Genomic DNA, 17,090 nt, shown 5'->3' on the forward strand with positions numbered 1-17,090 from the left:
ATCACACCTCTGAGAGAGAGCCTTTTCATTCAGAAAAGTCAGTCAGCTCCAACACGCTACTTACAAGAACCAGCACAGTAACCTGAATATTAGAAAAATAAATTCAATACTTCAGTGAAAGTAATAGTAAGAGGGTTGCGCAGTGAGGGAGAGAAATCATTAAGAGAATAAATCGCTTAGCAGCTTGCAAACCGGCAGGACAGTGAAAGCAGAGATCAAATAAGAGATCTTGCAAATCCACAGGAAATGACTCAAGCTAGATCAAGTAAAACTTCAGCTTCCAAGCCTCAGACACATTTGCTTCTTACCATAGGGGTAAATATGTGCACACACAACATAAGCACATAAAAATACATCCAGATCACATAGACAAGCTCTCAAGTATTAATCAGACAGTGATTAATACCCAGTCCACCTCAGAGGTATAACCATTATAATGGCCTTTTAATTACATGATAGTGCCCTGGGTTTTTCACAGGGCTATAACTCTCCCCATATTCTGCTTCTGTAGTAACCAACTGCTAAATGCCACGCTCCTCACTTCAGGCACATCAATGTTCCTGCTAATCACAGAAATTTTTGGCATGAAAGACTTTTGAGGATGTTAGAGGTCTGTGCAATCTCAGCATCCTTTGGGGGGAAAAAAAAGACATAGGATGGGTGGAACTGTGTCAAATCATTACATCTGGTCTTTTATTGTACAGCAGCTGAAGACGTTCCTGCCATTTCCTTGCCCCCAACCGCTTACTCCTGCCCTGACACTTCCTTTTGCTGCCAGCTCAGCTTTGCCAAGATGTTTATCATGCCATTCTGCAAGCTGCATCCTTGAATAACTTTCCAAAAGAAAGAGATATTGGGGGGTATTATTAGCTGGGAGCATTTAGCAGATCCAGCAGTGTCACTCCTCAGTGAGGGATGCATTAGCACAGCCAAGGGGGTGACAAACTGGGCTTTGCAAAGGAAAGGGTGGGAAGGAGGTGGAGGGGATAGGCAGCATTGCCAAAAGAGCACCCACAGTCTGACAAAGGGAGGACAGCAGGCTTGTACTCTCACACATTATCTGGTGTGATGGCCAAACCTCTAGCTGTGACAGGAACGAAATATTGTGCCACAAAGCTGCAGATTCTGGTACCACCTCCAAAGGACACGCTGCTTCTCCCTGAGGAGAAGACTTCAAAGCTTTCATCAGCTCTTGCCTCCATCTCATTACTAGCAGTCCACAGGTTTCTCTCCGAGTTTCCACTTCTGTTCCTGAAAAGAAAATTTACAGCACTTAGAAACTGAAACCCAACAGAGCAGAAACACAATTTCCACAACAAAATCTGAAGGCCTGTTCAAGACTAAATCCCATAGACTAGACTTGAAAGTTAAATCAGTATATGACTCCCTTAGGAACTGCAGCCATAACGAGACTGAATATCCCAACGTAGTGAGAGCAGAGATGGCACATCTCCCTACCTGCAGTGGGAAAGGGATGCTGCAGTGGAGGGGCCTGGAAAAGCTGGAGGGCAAGGTGATGTGCTTAGGTGGTTCAGACACATTTCTTCTCCCAGGATTGCCCAAACACAGAGGACCTGATGAGGAAAGCAAAACCAAAACTCACAGCTAGTTACTTAACTTCATGGGCCAAACTATCTTTTCTATAGTCAGCTCCTGTTACCTCTTCTCTGTGGACCAAGCAAGTCCTGAGGGCAGATGTCATGGTGCAGCTATGAACACAACACAAGTTGGTAGAGTGTTTACAGTTATGGCACTGTTCCTTGCAGCAAAAAACATTTGAACTGACCTACGAGAAAAGCTGTACGATGTTACCAGCATGCCCCCCACAGCAATTCTGAATGTGGCTCCAGGGGGTGATTTGAGCTCTCCTAAAGGGCAAAGTGAGGTGGGAAGAACACAAGGATAGTGAGAAATCAACACCTGAACCCCGGGACATGCTGCTGGGGGGGGCAAAATTAGTTCCCTGGGCTTCTTCTCCTGACCAGCTTCCAGACCACTCACTGGGCACACGGCATCACGGTGGAAACGCTTCTTATGGGTCTCATCAGCCACTATGAGGAGCTGCACCAAGCCAGGCTGCCCTGGGACAAACCGAACCAAGCTGAGCCAGGCTGGGCAGAACCCAGCCAGGCTGGGAGGTCAGGTTTAGGTGAACCAAGAGGTCCAGAAAAGGGCAGCCAAGTTGATGAAGGGCCTGGAGCACAAGTCCCATGAGCAGCGGCTGAGGGAGATGGGGTTGTTCAGACTGAGAAAAGGCGGCTCGGGGTGACCTTATCACTCTCTACAACTACCTGAAAGGAGCATCTGGCAAGGCTGGGGTTGGCCTCTTCTCCAAGTCAGCCACTGACAGGACAAGAAGACACACTCTTATGGTGCACCAGGAGAGTTTCAGGTTGGACATTAGGAGGAATTTCTTCACAGAATGGGTCGTTAGACATTGGAATGGTCTGCCCAGGGACGTGGTGGAGTCACTGCCCCCAGAGGTGTTTCAGGGAAGACTGGACGTGGCACTCAGTGCCACGGTGTGACTGACCCGCTGCTCGGTCACAGGTTGGACTCGATGATCTCAGAGGACTTTTCCAACCTAATCGATTCTGTGATTTTAAGCGCGGCCTGGCAGGGCTGAGCCAGGTCTTGCTGAGTCCGGCTGCGCAGGGCTAAGCGGGGCCGGGTGAGGCTGAACCCGGACCCGCTGGGCCGAGCCGGGCTGGGCCGTACGGCACGAGCCGCAGCCGGGCGGGCCCCGTCGCTCCGGCCGGGCCGAGAGCAGCGCCGGGCGGGGCGCGGGGGCTGCGGCGCGGGGGGCGGCGCCAGCGGGCGGAGGCGAACGCGGCGGGACCGCACCCCGGGCGCTGCGCTGCGCCGCGGGGGCTCGGGGGGCAGGGCCGGGGCGGCGCCACTGCCGGCCGCGTCTCCTCCTTCCCCGCCGCCGCCGCTGCGGCTCCCTCCCTCCCTCCTCCTTTCCCTCCTCCCGCCCGGGTCCGGCGCTGCCCTGCCCGCTCCCGGCGGCCGCGGCAGCGCCGCCGCTTCCTGCCGGGGCTCCCCGCTCCCTCCCTCCCTGCCCGCTCCGCCGCCCCCCGCGGCGCCCCGCCATGGCGTGATCGCGGCCATGGGGCTGGCCCGGCGCCGCCGCCTGCCCCCGGGCGCTGCGCCGCTCCCCCGGGCCCGGACCCCGCGCCGCCGCCGCCGCCGCCGCGCCCCGCCGCGCCCCCGCGGCGCGCTGACCGCCGCCTCTCCTCCTCCGCCCCCGGCCGCCGCCGCCCGGCGACGAGCGCGGCCGTAGTCCCCCCTTCTCCCCCCCCCGCCGCCGCCCGCGCTCCCGCGCCGTCGGGCCCGGCGCGGCCGCCAGCCCCGGCCCGCCGCGGCGCGGCCTCCCTCGCCATGTGAAGCTCGGGAAGATGCGGAGGCGCAGCCCGGCCGCCCGCGGCGAGGGATGAGCCTAGACGGGGAGAAGATGACCGAGGAAGCCTACCCTGACGAGTGAGCGGGGCCGGGGGCGGCGGGCGGCTGGGGGGCACGAACAGGGGACAGTCTTTGTTGCCCCGGCGGGAACCGGTGCGGGTCGCTCATCCCCATGCCCCGTGCACTGAGGGACAGACGGACCGGCCGCGGGCGGACAGAGGGACGCGGACACGCGCGTTCGTGTGCGCGCCGCCCGCCCGCGCATCCGCCATTTCGCGCTCCCCCCGGGCCGCGCTCATTTGCATACGGCCCTTTCATTCATAAAAACCCCCGGGAGGGCGGCGCGGCCCCGCCGGGGTGCGGGGCCCCGGGGCACCGCAGGGAGGGGGCGCAGCCCCGCGCCGCCGCCGCTCCCCGCCCCGGCCGAGGGGCTCGGGGCGCCCGGCGGGGGCGGTGGGAGGCGGAAGCGGCGGGGATGGGAGGGGGGAGCGGTGCGCGCCCCCGCCGCGCAGCCCCGGGCCTGGGGGAGTCGGGGAGCGGAGCTGGGGGGGGACACACGACGTCGCGGATCCCCGCCCCGGCCGCCGCCGTTTTGTGAATAGGAGGGCGGCCGCCGCCGCCGTCACATGACGCCGCATTCATAAACCCGGTCACCGGCGGCCTCCCCATTCACCGTCACCCCCCGCCGCCCACCCCCGCTCCGCAGCCCTCCCGCCGCCTCCCCGCTGATAAACCCCCCGAGAGGCCGCGCCGAGGCTTTCAAAATGCCCGACGGTGCCCTTTTCCCTTTTTTTTTAATGCTTTCTTCCCCAAAATAAAACCCGAAGCTACTGCAGCGGAATGGCAGGAAGGGCTCTTTCACGCCGTGCTGGCCCAAGGGCTGTTCCTGGCTATCTCCTTCGGGGTTTTGACAGTCAAGAGGAATGACTCACTGGCGTGCAGGACTGGGTCGGTGCCAAGCGCCATAGGATGTACCGTGCTTTAAAACGACTCCTTGCAGGGCTTATAAAGAAGCGTCAAAATTGTGCAACTTTTTGGCTCGGTTTTGAGGTCCGAGAAAAATCATAATCGGTGGCATGTGCCACGCTTGCACCTTCATCGTGGTAAACGTGTTTTAGGGTGATTTACTGGAGAAATGTGAGTGGTGAAGGAAATGGCTTCTGCCCCAGATGTGTGTGTGGAGAGGAATTGTTATTTTGGCAGCTCTTAATGAAGAGACTATAAATATGTGTTTGTATGTAGCTTCTAAAATCGTGGTTATTTTGAAGTTGGTAAGGTTCTTGCAACAACAACAACAAAAAAAAAACCAAAACAAGCGAAAAAACCAACCAAAAAAAAAAAACCAGCCAAAAAAGAAGTAGTTGCATGCAGATTGCCATGACCTGACAGGGTGGAAAAATGTGGCCAACTCATCTCCAATAAAAAATCTGGTTCTTCATTTGGTTTGTTTGGGTTTTTTTTTTAAACTTTGTAAATTGGACAAGAAGAGAATTGGGTCCCTGTCTCTGGGTATGAGAACACGGGGTCAAACCTAACCCAATACAGCAGGCAAAAATCTGGCGCTCACCAACCTTCATCTTGAGGCAAAATACTGCTCCAAATGTGTTTTCCTGCAGGGCTCGGTGCAGAGGTGAATGCTGGTGTAAAACACGAGCACTTAGGTGGGGGATTTTTTACCCCTGACTGTAGGCTGCAGTTTGTTTTGGGAGTGAATTCTTCCGTGTGCTGCTGCACTGCCATGCTGACAGAGGTTTCAGCTAATGGTTTTCATGTGTGTGGGAGCTCTTGGATCATGCCACCTCTCCTGTGAAGCCAGCAGCACTGTGTGCTTTGGTCCCTTGGAGCTTGGGAGTGCTGGTGACCACAGGGAGCTGGTACCCAACCCATTCCCGGGCCACTGAAAGCTTTTTCTGTTGTGGCCTGGATGTGTTGCCTTTCGGGGTCAGTGATGCCTCGGGGTCCTTGCCTCAGTGCACATCCCAGGCTGGTCTCCTGGAGGCCGTGGTTGGGCTGCCAGGGTTTAGTGCCGGCCTTGGCTTTGTAGGGCACGGCGAGGTGTTTCAGGTAAGCCACGGTTTCCTCTGTAAGCTCCTCGCTTCCAGCCTTGCATTGATTGATAGCGTTGCTGAAGTCGGTGACTCATGGGTTGTTTTTTCATTTCGGTGGTGGGTGAAGTGATTTGATTTTTTTTTTCCTCCAATATATATGGTGTTAAAAGAAATAAGGACAGGCTCTCCTGATAAGTTTTCTCAAGCTGTCAGAACAATGGTAGTATAGCGCGCTATTTGCCCTAGATATCTGGCTTTAATTTGCATAGCTATTCTTGTTTCACTGAGTGCACTGTGAGCAAATGTTAACAGCCAGATTACAAAAAAAGGGACCACTGTCAGGATGCCTTTTAAAATAACCCTCTTCAAGTAAATAACAAAGGTGTCCCCCCCCTTCTTTTTGCCTCTCTTTTTTAGTAGTTTCTTGAGAACAGCTCAATTACACTTAGCGCTTTGAGGTAATTTACAAAAGCTGGAAGGGAAACAAACAGGACTTAGGATGCTGGAAACTCATCGGTCCCTTCAGAACTGCACCATTCCGGATCGATACTTAGAGGTCAGTTTGTCATTGCCAAGCGAGCGCCTCTTTCTGCATCTCAGCCTTTATTTCTGCTTCCCTCCTTGCCCCTCGCTCAGCCCGTGCTGCCTCGCACGTTGCAGGCTGGGGGCAGAATGGGATGCCAGGTCATAAATCAGAGGCTGCGGTGCTGGACCTGAGCGCTGGGGGATTTCGGGCAGCGCCGCACCCTGAGGATGGGCGGCTGTGGGCGACCCTCTCCCCAGCCATCCTGGATGGGCTGCCCGTGGCTTTTCCTCCTGTGAGGAGGAGAATGGAGCTGAACCCTTACAGTGATTCGGTTATGCCCGGAGGCTGCCGCCTGCTCGTTCCGATGCATGGTTCCAAGAAAGTCACAGGAAGTAATTAAATGGAAAAGGTCAGAGAACGAGGAAGTGTTGGTCCGCAGCCTTGCGCTGCTTGGGATGGAGCCGCGATGTCCTGGCCGGGCTGTGTCCCGGGAGTGTCCCCGCCGCTCCAGCACACGCCTGATTTATTCCAGTGAGCTGGGAGCGCTCCTGCCAAGTGTTTGCAAGTGGGACTGGTCCCCCGGAGGTTTTTAACAAGCTGGGTTAAGTGGCATATGTGTAGGGTTGCTGTGGTGGTGTCCGGGACAGCGCAGTGTGCTGTGAGATCACACGGATGTGTTTTTCCAGTCTAAGGAAAGAAAATTAGACTTGCTCTTGCTGGTTCTTTTGCCCGTCCAAAAATCTCATTTCCCTTCACATCTGAGCAGACACCAGCAATGTGTGCTCTGAATACTGAATCCATCAGTATTGCAGTTTGCCCTTTGTGCTGAAAAAAATTATTTGCCCCCCCCTTCATTTTCACTACATTTATGCCCCATTCTGATGATTTTTTTTTTGTAGGTATTAAAGGCAGCTCATTCAGCTAAATTATTTTGCTGCAAGTTTCAGCCAGGGAGGAAGGCATGGGACACACTGTGTGTTATGACATTATCGCTCGCAAATAGGACAGGAAGTGAAGGATTGCCAAAATATAACTGTTTATTTCTTGGCCTGAAAACATGCCTGTTTAAAATATGACATGTAAGTAGCTGCTTTGTTCAGTCTCTGGGAGAAGTTGTTGTTTATAAGGGAATAATAGATCTGTCAGATGAAGAAGAGGAGGGAAAAAATGAAGGGATTTGTCCTTTCTAATCTTTCTACTTCTGTTTTGGAAATGCCTTGAAAAGAAATTGTAGGTGGAAGATGTGTGGAGAGGCTGTTGGGTCAGACAACTGGAAGGGAAGAGGGTTGCCACAAGAGGAAGGGAGCTGGATTTTTAATTTCTCAGCACATTAGACCCTGCTGTGACCCCATGCAGCCCATGGATAACCCAGATGCAGCACTGAAAAGGAGAAACCAACCAACCTGCCTTTGGGCCAGAAAGTGAGGATTTTTGGTGCAGCTCCCCTCGTTGAGGAGTGTGGGATGATGTTTGAGTGCAGCGCAGATGCTGCACCAGCACTGGAATCATCTTTGACCTGTTTTTGCAGCCTGTTTTTTTATCTCACTGAGGCACACCCTGGAGCGTGGGTTAAAAGGTAGGTTTTATCTACCTGTTTAATTAAATCCTGAGGCTGCAAACAAAAGTGCGTTGTGTGGCAAGGCTCGCTCTTAACATGGGCTTGGTTTGCTGTTAGCTGGATTTAAACCACAAAATTGCTTCCTGTCAGCCACCAAATTGCAGGGAGATGATGGTAGTTGTCCTCCTTCTTTGGGACTAGGCTGGAAAATAGGAACTCAGGAATGAGACACAACTTAACTATTGGTTTCAGTCCCTCATTTTTCTTTCTTACACGGTCTGGCATACTTGAGGAATCGATAAATTCAGTTTCCTTCCCTCCAGCAGAATGGACCTAGGAGCTGCTCCCTACAACAAATCCATTGAAAAATGTGGCTTTTTTGTTTTTCCTTTTTTTCCCCCCTTTGTAACAGCAAAAGGTGATCTTTCTTGCAAGAGCTGTGCAGGGGTGGAGAGGGCACAGAGATCAGTGAAACTAAAAGTACAGCTCTGGAGACTGTGTTTTTGATATATGCCCTGTTTGCTAAGTGGAGCATTTGATTTTTGTAGGACTTAGGCTTCTAAAGCAGTGTAGAATTTAAAAAAGAAGTAAAATAGAAAAGGTCAGTTGACTAAAAAAGGCACAGATAGACTGTGGAGTTGATTGACGGGAGATAGGAACTGCAGCAGGTCCCCATTTCTGTAGACTACCAAAAGCAAGCAAAAAGCTGTTGTCACATGAATCCCAGCACTGGAAAGAGAGGTCTGCTCCAAGCCTGGCTGCAAGTAGAGCAGGACAGCATCTCCCAGTATCTTGCTTGCACTGGCCATTTCTTTCCACTTTGGCCATGGGTAAACGCAGCTGATGGTTTATAATGATTTCTTTTTTCTTTTTCCTTTTTTTTTTTTTTTGTTTCTTTTCTTACCTATTGGTTTTCTGCCAAGATCTTCTGAGTTTTCCTTCCTTCCCGTTTCTCTACCCACGTCCACCCCCTTTCCTTGTCAGATTTCCTTTAATAATTTATTTTTCTGGTGCTTGCTCAGTGCTGTAAACCTGACCCTCTCAAGCTGCAGAGAAATGCAGCTGGGCTGTGCTGGCCGCCTTCTCTCTGCATCTGACCCTCACCTTGGATTTTGCATCAGCTCTTGGGAGCAAAGGCTGGGTTTGCCCATGTGGTTTCTCAGGATTTGATTCCTTGCAAGGCAGGGAAAACCACTGCTGGATCAGTGGAGGCCATGGGACTGCAGGATGGAGCTGGGATGAGGGGCAAGCCCTGCTGATGCAGCAAGAATAGCAAAGCAATGCACTACTACTGCACTTCTGCCCACCAGCACAGCAGTTCCAGGAGGTTTATCACCATCCGTCCTGGTACCAGCAAATGTTCCCAAACCTCTTTTTTCTGCTCCAGCTTGATGTCAGACAAGTGTTGTGGGGGCAGGTGGACATCATCTCAAAGTCCAGGAGGATGTCTTCACTCCGTCTCATTTTCTGTCTCCATTTCCTTTTCTCCACACTCTCAAGGGTATTGTTTTGCTGCTTGCGATTTTATTTCTATTCCTTCATGTGTCACTCTTGTCTGGAAGCAGGACTGCTACTACTCATGCTGCAGGCAAGCCCCCATGGCAGTATTTACTCCTTACATCAGGGGAAGGTCATCCTTATAACATGCACCCAGTGGAGTACAACACTGTCTACCCCATGCAGTAGAAGCAGATGCTTCACCTTGAAGTAAGGTGTTTTATCAAAAGCACTATTACAAAACCTTCTTTCAAAGCTGTTGGAGACCTTTCTGCCGGCAGCCAACAGGTTCTACCTGTTGCAGTAGGTCTAAAGTGAGTTTTAACCCAAAGTACTGTTTTTGTCTCTAGCCTGCTTGTTCTTACACTCTTTGAATAACTTTATTGTTTGACTTTCTTTGCTTGCAACTTGCACTTCAAGGACTACGTTTTGGGGACTTGTTGTGTCCCTGTCACCCCCCCTCCCCTTTGTTCCCAACTCCTACATGTAATCAGAGGAGAGATCTCGAGTCTTATCAGCTGAGTACTGCTGATGGCTATTCCAGCTAGGAAGGAAGCTTCTTACTGGCAGGCATGGGAATGAGGGTTTAAGGGACTTCCTAATGATAGAAGTTGATTTCCCAGTTTCTGGTGTTTCCAAAAGTGGGATTGCAGAGTTGCCCAAAGTGCAGACTTGGACAGCAGTGTCTGGCACGGACAAAAGCATTCTGTGACCTGAAGACTGCGGTGGTGATGAAGCTTTTTCCTTGCTAGCTAGAGCTTTTTGTCCCAGGTACTACAGAAATGAGGAAAAATGCAAGCCAGAATTAGTATCTTCAGTGAACTATTTGAAGGATAAACAGGCTTTCACAAGTAACATTAGGATTCCTTACCTGTGTACATCTCTCCCAGGAACAGAAGTGTTTGTCTCCTGTTGAGAGTAACCACTTCCCCCTCCTTTTTAATAGGGGGGTTGAGTTGGTCACTGCTCCACCTCTGCTGCTGCTCTTTGCCAGACCGGCGCTGGGAGATGTGCTGTAAAACCTGATAGTGTCTTTTGATCCTGTGTATGGGAAACACATCTTCCGGCTTGTAGGGACCTGCGCTGCCATGCAAGGACAGGAGCGTGTTCTGCACATGCACTCAAGTCCCGAGGAGGTCTGGAAACACTTAGGTTGTTGGTTTTTTTAACTGCATTATACATACATCCTGTTTGGATAGTCCCATTACTTCTTTTCTTGCTAGCTGGAAGTGGCTGCTTTTCTCCTGTACATTAAAGTGTAGAACATTGCTTGTCTCTCTGAGTAGTTGAGAGCGAGATTAGTTTCCATTGCAATACTTTAAACACACTGAAGGCATTTGTACAGCAGTCAGAGTTTCAAAACACTCTGGGAAATCACAAAACTTCTTCCCTAAACACTGGAGCCTGTTGCAGCACCACAGCTCACCTACCAGCTCCTTGCTGGTCCTCCCCTCACCTGCAGAAAGACATTTCTTAAATGATGTGGTTTTACAGGAATTAAGTCCATATTTAGAATTAGTTGATGCCACTAGAAGCAATTAGTATCTGAGCTAAAGCACACCTGTGTAATTTACCTTTTTTGTTTGAGTCTCTAGACCATTTATGCTTTTTATTTATTTATTCATTCCCATACCTAGTGGTGGAGAGCATTTTTCTGGGGGACATACATGAGGTGAAACAAATATTGGCAGCACTTCTTTTTCTGTAATGACTCCTAATCCATAACACCTTGAGCAGGTCCCTGTTTCGAGGGGGATGCTGCCCAAAAAAATACCCACCATGTTCACCCCCCTCACTAAAAGCAGAGAGCTCAGCTTACCTCCACTCGCTGCATTTCTTCGCTGACATGTCCAAACACTCCCACCTGGGCTTCCAAGTGCTTGGAAGGCATGCTGGCTGTTCACCTGGTTTTACAAGTGGAAAGGTATGCCCTGGAGCTGAGAGAAGGCTGCTAACTAATGCTTCAAGTTGCAGCACAGAGGGAAGCGTGTGCTTTGCCTCAGGTTGGGGCAGAACGAGGTGGGGGGCGGGTGAATAGCTGGGATCGTGCCTTGGTAGCAGTCGGCGTTCTGGGCAGCTCATCGCCACATCCATCTTCGTAAAACCTGGAGGGCTGTGAAGGGGAAAAGTGTCCACGTTCTAGTACTGGAGAGCTATTTCTTTTGTTTTCCTGTGATCCAAGGGATGCCATAAAAGAGCTGCTGAAAGGCATCAGTAGAACTGGCGAGTACAGTCAGTACTGCTGTGGGGATCTGGCTCTGGGGTTGCAATTATTTACAAACTGTCTCATTCTTAAAAACTATGTAGAGATCTGAAAAACATTCCTGGGTTAATTTAAAGCATGCTTGGAGGTTTATAGATGTGTAGCTTAGTTTTTGTTCAATTACTTACTTTTGTTTCATTTATTTGTGTGATTACTGTGATGCTTGGATCTTTGCACCTCTCTGGTTTGTCTGTACTGTGTGGGTGAGGGTTTGAGGTCAGAAGTCCAGTGGTTCAGTGGGGTGATAAATGCCTAATTTTGCTTTAGGTACCCCATGCAATGGGTCTTGATGTTGATGAGATGAGAAATTCACCCTCCTCTGCTAGCAGATTGGCTGTGAAGGAGCTGCATGGAAGAGCATGTTGCTGAAGGTGGGGGCCAGATCTAGACCTGCCTTCTCCACAATTTCAACAATGCAGCCACCTTACATGATCACATTTCCTAAAAACCAAGGTGTCTGATTCCTTAGTGCTGATTTCTTTTTAAAGTTTTTATTTTTATTTTTGAAGTTGTTTTGAAAGCTCTGCTTGCTTTGGTGGCAATGGAGGGCCAGGGTGCAGACACCTCTGTTAGACCTCAGTGTAAATCTCTGTATTTCAGGAGCTTGTTATGCTCCATGTATTTAAAGTGTCTGTGTTTATAAATTATGGAAAAGGCACTGATACTTCAGTGGTAGGCTTTTTATTTTAAATACTGGTGAAATTGCAGCAAAAACTTTATTACTAGAGATTTATAATGCTGCCAATGTGATTCATCTTTGACTGAAACCTGGCATGGGAGGTGTTAAACTGGTTGCAGCCCATCATTGCTTTACATGTTGTTGTATGTATGCAGTTTGGTGGCTATAAAGATAAAGAGTGAGGAAGTGGTACAGAGTTTTATAAAATAGTAATTCTCATGCTTGCATTGCTTGAATGACCTTGTGTTTTTAAAAAGGCACTTGGTGTTTAGTTGTTTAGTTGAACTAGAAGAGAGTGCAGAGCTTGTTTTCTGTGTTTAAAAGCAAGAATAAAAGGCTGCAGTACAATTAAGCCATTAGAGCTGCTTAAGGGAAAAATTTCCTTCTTTCTTTTCTGTGCAAGTATTTGGCATTTTGTTAGAGTAATACTTCATGAGTGTATTGAATGGCTGGAAAATTACTAAACAGTGCTGGAGATGAGCCGCTGCTTGTTAATTGAAGGAAGTGAAATGCAGAGTTAACCAGATGGGTTAAAAACAATAAATAAAATGAAAAAAATTAATATGAGAGGGGCAGGCTGGTGTGGAGAGGGAACTGGAGGCACACAGAGAGCACGATCTCACAAATGCAGTCAGGAAGTTCTAGAAATACCCTTTATAAACACTGCATCCTACAGGAAGAACCTTAAAGTCCAAATAAACCTTTTCCCCTTGTGCCTATGTATACATAAACTCCACTGATTTGGAAGATCTTATCAGGTCAGTGATGTGCCTTTTTACAGTAGTTCCTAAAACAAGTTATATGATAAATATCAACCTTTCTTCTTTTTTTAGCTGTTCATCATGTTTGTTTGTGCTTTTATCAGTTAACAAAGTCTGTGTCTCCCTTACCCAGAAGTCCTGAACCTTCCCAGGTCTGTCTCTCTGGATAGGTGACCATTTTTGGTTAATATCCTTACAAATGCAGAGTTGTGTGGATGGGCAGAGTCAGGAGGAAGGTGAGGGATTTTATCTGTTTGGCTTCATGAGTACATAGGGGAGGGTGATCTTCTCCCACCTCAAAGTTATCATTATAGGAATGTGGTATCTGTAGAAATGCTTAGCAGGCAGCAGATACAGGGGAGACAGAAATAGGCTTATTTTGATGCCTTGGATTGAACTCCAAAAGAGTTTTATTGATCCTGGGATTGATGTGGCCATCTTGTGTGATGCTGGGCTGGATGATGTTAAAATGTGTGCCTCCCTTACTGTGATGTTTTCACCCAACTTCTCTGCTTGCACATTAAAAATCTTGCTTCTCTCCCAGGCTTCCTGTGTCCTAGGAATAACCTTGTGCCCAGAGGCCAGGATGTAGCTAGGGTCTCCCAGTTTTTGGATGTGGAGATGGTGGTTGGTGTGCCAGTGACTTCAGCTGTGCTGATCCTCCCCCAGTGAGCAGTTGAGGAGCCCTTTAAAATCACAGCCTATAAATGAAAAAAATTACAGCTTAACAAAGTCTGCCACCAGCCATTCATTTGGTTTCATTCTGCTTGTGTGCCTTTAAGCAAGAGTCCTGAAATAAATTTTCAGTGCATGCAGAAAAGCCCCTCTTCATTCCAAATCCCCATGAGGAAAAACAATTGTTCCCTAGAGTTAGTAGCCACATGGGCTATTTTAGAAATGGTAGTCCTGGAGATCCATAAATTGAAATACAAAAAGCCCCCATCTGAGGCAGTTTTATCTTGGTTTGTATGGAGCACTGAAGTTCTGCAGTGCTTACTGCTTGTACATCCATGTTCTCTGTGTTTTCTAGTTCAGGAAAGCTCTGGGTGAGCTGTAGACTGGATTAATTAGTGGATAAAATTTGGTGTTCTATACAAAAGTCATTAAATAATACATGTAGCAGCTTTGTTGCTGGTGGGGGTGTTTGGGTGGTGGTTTAGGTTTTTTTTCTTCCTTCCCTTGGCTATATCCCTAAGGAAGCGTGGGCAACCTTTATCAGAGTATTGGTGGAATAGCTTCCCCAACCTTTTATAAGGTCAAATAAAAAAATAAACAGCCCTTCTTATGGGAAGGAAGGGATGGGGAAAGAAGGGTGTTTGTGTACACTTTCCCATTCATGTTTTAAAGAGAAAATATATAAACTTCTGGACTCAGTGCTGCATATCTCGTGCCATTATAGGAGCTGAGAGTGGAAGCTTAATTTGCTTTCTCAGCGCTGACTTGAACAAAACCAAAGGGGAATAGCAGTGAGCAGGAGAGTGCTTTGCTGCTTTTGGGTTTGCCTCTGTTGGCCAAATACACTCCACATTCTGCATTGAAGCAATAAAATCACAGAGTGATTCTGCTAATCCATTCTCTTTGTGTTGTGAATGTAACTAAGGTTTCTGTGTTGATTTGACGTAAGGTGATGCAGAGGAGAAAATACATCATTTTTTCCAGCACTTAAATGTTGTGATTTTAAAAGGCATACCTTTTGTACAAATTTCATATAAAGAAAAAAAAGCAATGAAATATTCTTAGACTGTTTAGCTCTTTTGCTTGCTATCTGCTGCAGGAAGGGGAGAATTAATTTCTCACAAGACCATTCACCAGGTTTTACATGAGTCTGGTACCCTCCTGAACATAGTCAGCTGCAAATAGTGCTTGCTTCTACGTATTTTTAGAAGGAAATAATTGCTCTAATTTCAGTGCTTGCAGTACGAATGGCAGAGGTGGGACTGAAAATGAGCATCCCTGGCTGGACATTCTTCAGATCATCATTCACCTTGGGTCACAAGGTGTGAGCCCTGGCTGTTCATGATGTGGGTGTTTAAAGCAGCCAGGCGCTGCCTTTGTCCAGTATAAGGAAACCCCTGCCCTGTAAGCCAGGGTTGGAAAACCCAGCTGCTTTGCAAGAGGCATCTGGATCTGTTGTCTCCAACCGGTTGTCTATGGAACAGTTAGATACAATATATAACATAAGCTATTTGTTGTGAATTTGCTGTAAAGAGCTCAATAATGGGCTCCAGTGAGCTGGCTGAAAGCTGCTGCTGCTGCTGGTTGCAGAGAGCATGCCTGCATTTGGAAGAGGTTGTCTCTTGAAATGGTCAATATTAACTCTCCTTCAGTTGAGAACTGAACATCAAAGGCAGATCCTTCACATCCTCTCTCATCTTTATATGAAAGTGGCTCTCCAAATCTTAGCATGCATTAGAAATACTTGGTAGGTAGCTACTGATGTTACTTCTGAGTGTAGTTAGCACTAGATTTATTTTACAGTGGGTATTGAAGTAAACATCCCTGTGTGTAATGAGAGCAGTGGGGAGAGGGGGCAAGAATGGAATGGCAGAGAAATTTATCTTAATTTGTGGTGGGTCAGCAGAAAAAATACAAATTTTTCTGTACTGATTAATTTGAGTTCATGGTTTTATTAACTGCCATGTTGTGAATTTGGGCTAGTTGGGTCATCCTTTGCTAGAGAGGGCACAAGGATGTGGTGACTATTTTTCTTAGACCAGAAGTGAACCTTCTTTGTTTCTGCAGAGGGTGTTAGACAGTGAGTCTTCCTTTGCTTATTGTTGAGGGGTGCATTCCTTACCAGATACAGAGCACCCAGCTATTTCCTTACCTGTTAAGCCTTATCATATCTTATGTTCTGGATTCTGAACTCTTTTAAGCTCTCGTTTACTTAGGTGGATGGAATAAATGTTGAGCCCCTTTCCTCTGCTTCCACACATGACTTTCGTCAGCAAGAAACTTCTGCTGCTCCCTGAACTTCTGAGTAAAGCCAGCTCCTCAGGACAGAGAGGGGAAACTCCTTGAGAGCACTCTCCAGCACCGAAATGCCCCACATAAAAGCACGTTTGTACATTTTGTTACACGGAGGAATTCCTGGCCGTACCCAGCCCTAAGTAAATAGCCAGGGAGAGGCAGCTGAAACATGACGGATGGCGGTGGTTGCAGAGCAGGGACGTGAGGCGTGGAAGTCCACAGTGCAAAGCAAACAGGGAAGGGAAACCGTGCTGTGTTTTACAGAACTGGTGCTGGGTTGGGACAGAACTGTCTGGCGCCTGAACCTCTCCTCAAGATCTCTTGTAGCAAGGACAAAAAATGCAGAACAACTTGTTGAATTTGAGGTTTTTTTAATCCATAGGTAAATTTTCCTGTTTTGTCAATGCGTTTCAAGACACTTGAAAATGATAGGTATTGATCGATGAAAGCAGTAACCCCTTTGGGATGTTTTGCTGATTTGATGTTTTGCTTCAAATTCTGGACAGCAGAAAACTTAAGAAGCTTATAATCTTTTTCTCAAAGATGTATTATATAAAGTCCAGGGCAGCCCTACCTGTAAATTGCCAGAGCTGTCCTTAGAGCTCCCTCAGTTAGTGAGATGGCAGAAAACCAAGGAGGGCTTTCCTTGGATGGCTTCAAGGGATTGTCCTTGGCTGAGCACCTGTTTCAGGTATCTCTTGCTGTATAATTCATAAAGGGAATTTAGAAACTCCCTTGACACCAAAGGGAAATCTTTGAATCCCAGGCAGAAACATATGACTGGAGGGAGGGCAGAGTGTGGCTTGTAGGAAGGTACTGCATCACAGAGAACATGAATGAGTTTCTTCAGTTAATTGAATAAAAGAAAGGTTGAAAGATTTGTGCTTGTTTACAGCTTGTGTATGTTCTTGCTATCTTATATGTTACTTATTCTGAAAATAGACCTTAAATATGGGAGAAGGAAACACCTAAAAGGCTGAAATCCAGTCCCTGTATATTAATTTTATTTTGGAATATTTTAAATACAGGAACTTCTTTTGCAGTGCTGTGGTTTTGTCATTCATGAGCTAATTAAAATGTTAAATATACTAACCTCTTCTGTGCTTAAAAAAGATACTTTCTTCTGTATGTGATAACTTCCCCTCAGCAGGATAAGCCTTAGTTTTGTCGAGAGTGCCTCCTTGGCGTCTCCAAGGCTTGTGCAGGCTGTTCCCCCATATTGCATAGCACAGCACTCTTGGCTTGTGTTGTCCATAGTTGTATCTCCAGTTTTGTGAACACTTTTTGACATTCAGCACTCCTCTGCTTTATGGGTCATATGCATATTCTAGTCAGCTCACATCATGGAGTGGAATTGTGGCAGAGTGGATTTTTATTTTTTTGTTT

At 48.1% G+C, this 17,090-nt stretch overlaps 1 protein-coding gene across 1 annotated transcript in view; it reads left to right on the forward strand.

Moving 5' to 3' along the window:
- Positions 1–3,289: 3,289 nt before the first annotated feature.
- SPRED2 (sprouty related EVH1 domain containing 2) overlaps positions 3,290–17,090 on the forward strand; it is a 59,346-nt gene continuing 45,545 nt past the window's right edge. Inside the window, exon 1 of the mRNA XM_064414929.1 lies at positions 3,290–3,480. Within this exon, the coding sequence (XP_064270999.1) occupies positions 3,434–3,480 (47 nt within the window). The 5' untranslated portion in view covers positions 3,290–3,433. The remainder of the gene's footprint in view (positions 3,481–17,090) is intronic.

Source organism: Passer domesticus, chromosome 3 (assembly GCF_036417665.1).
Source record: "Passer domesticus isolate bPasDom1 chromosome 3, bPasDom1.hap1, whole genome shotgun sequence".
In the NCBI taxonomy this organism is placed as follows: domain Eukaryota; kingdom Metazoa; phylum Chordata; class Aves; order Passeriformes; family Passeridae; genus Passer; species Passer domesticus.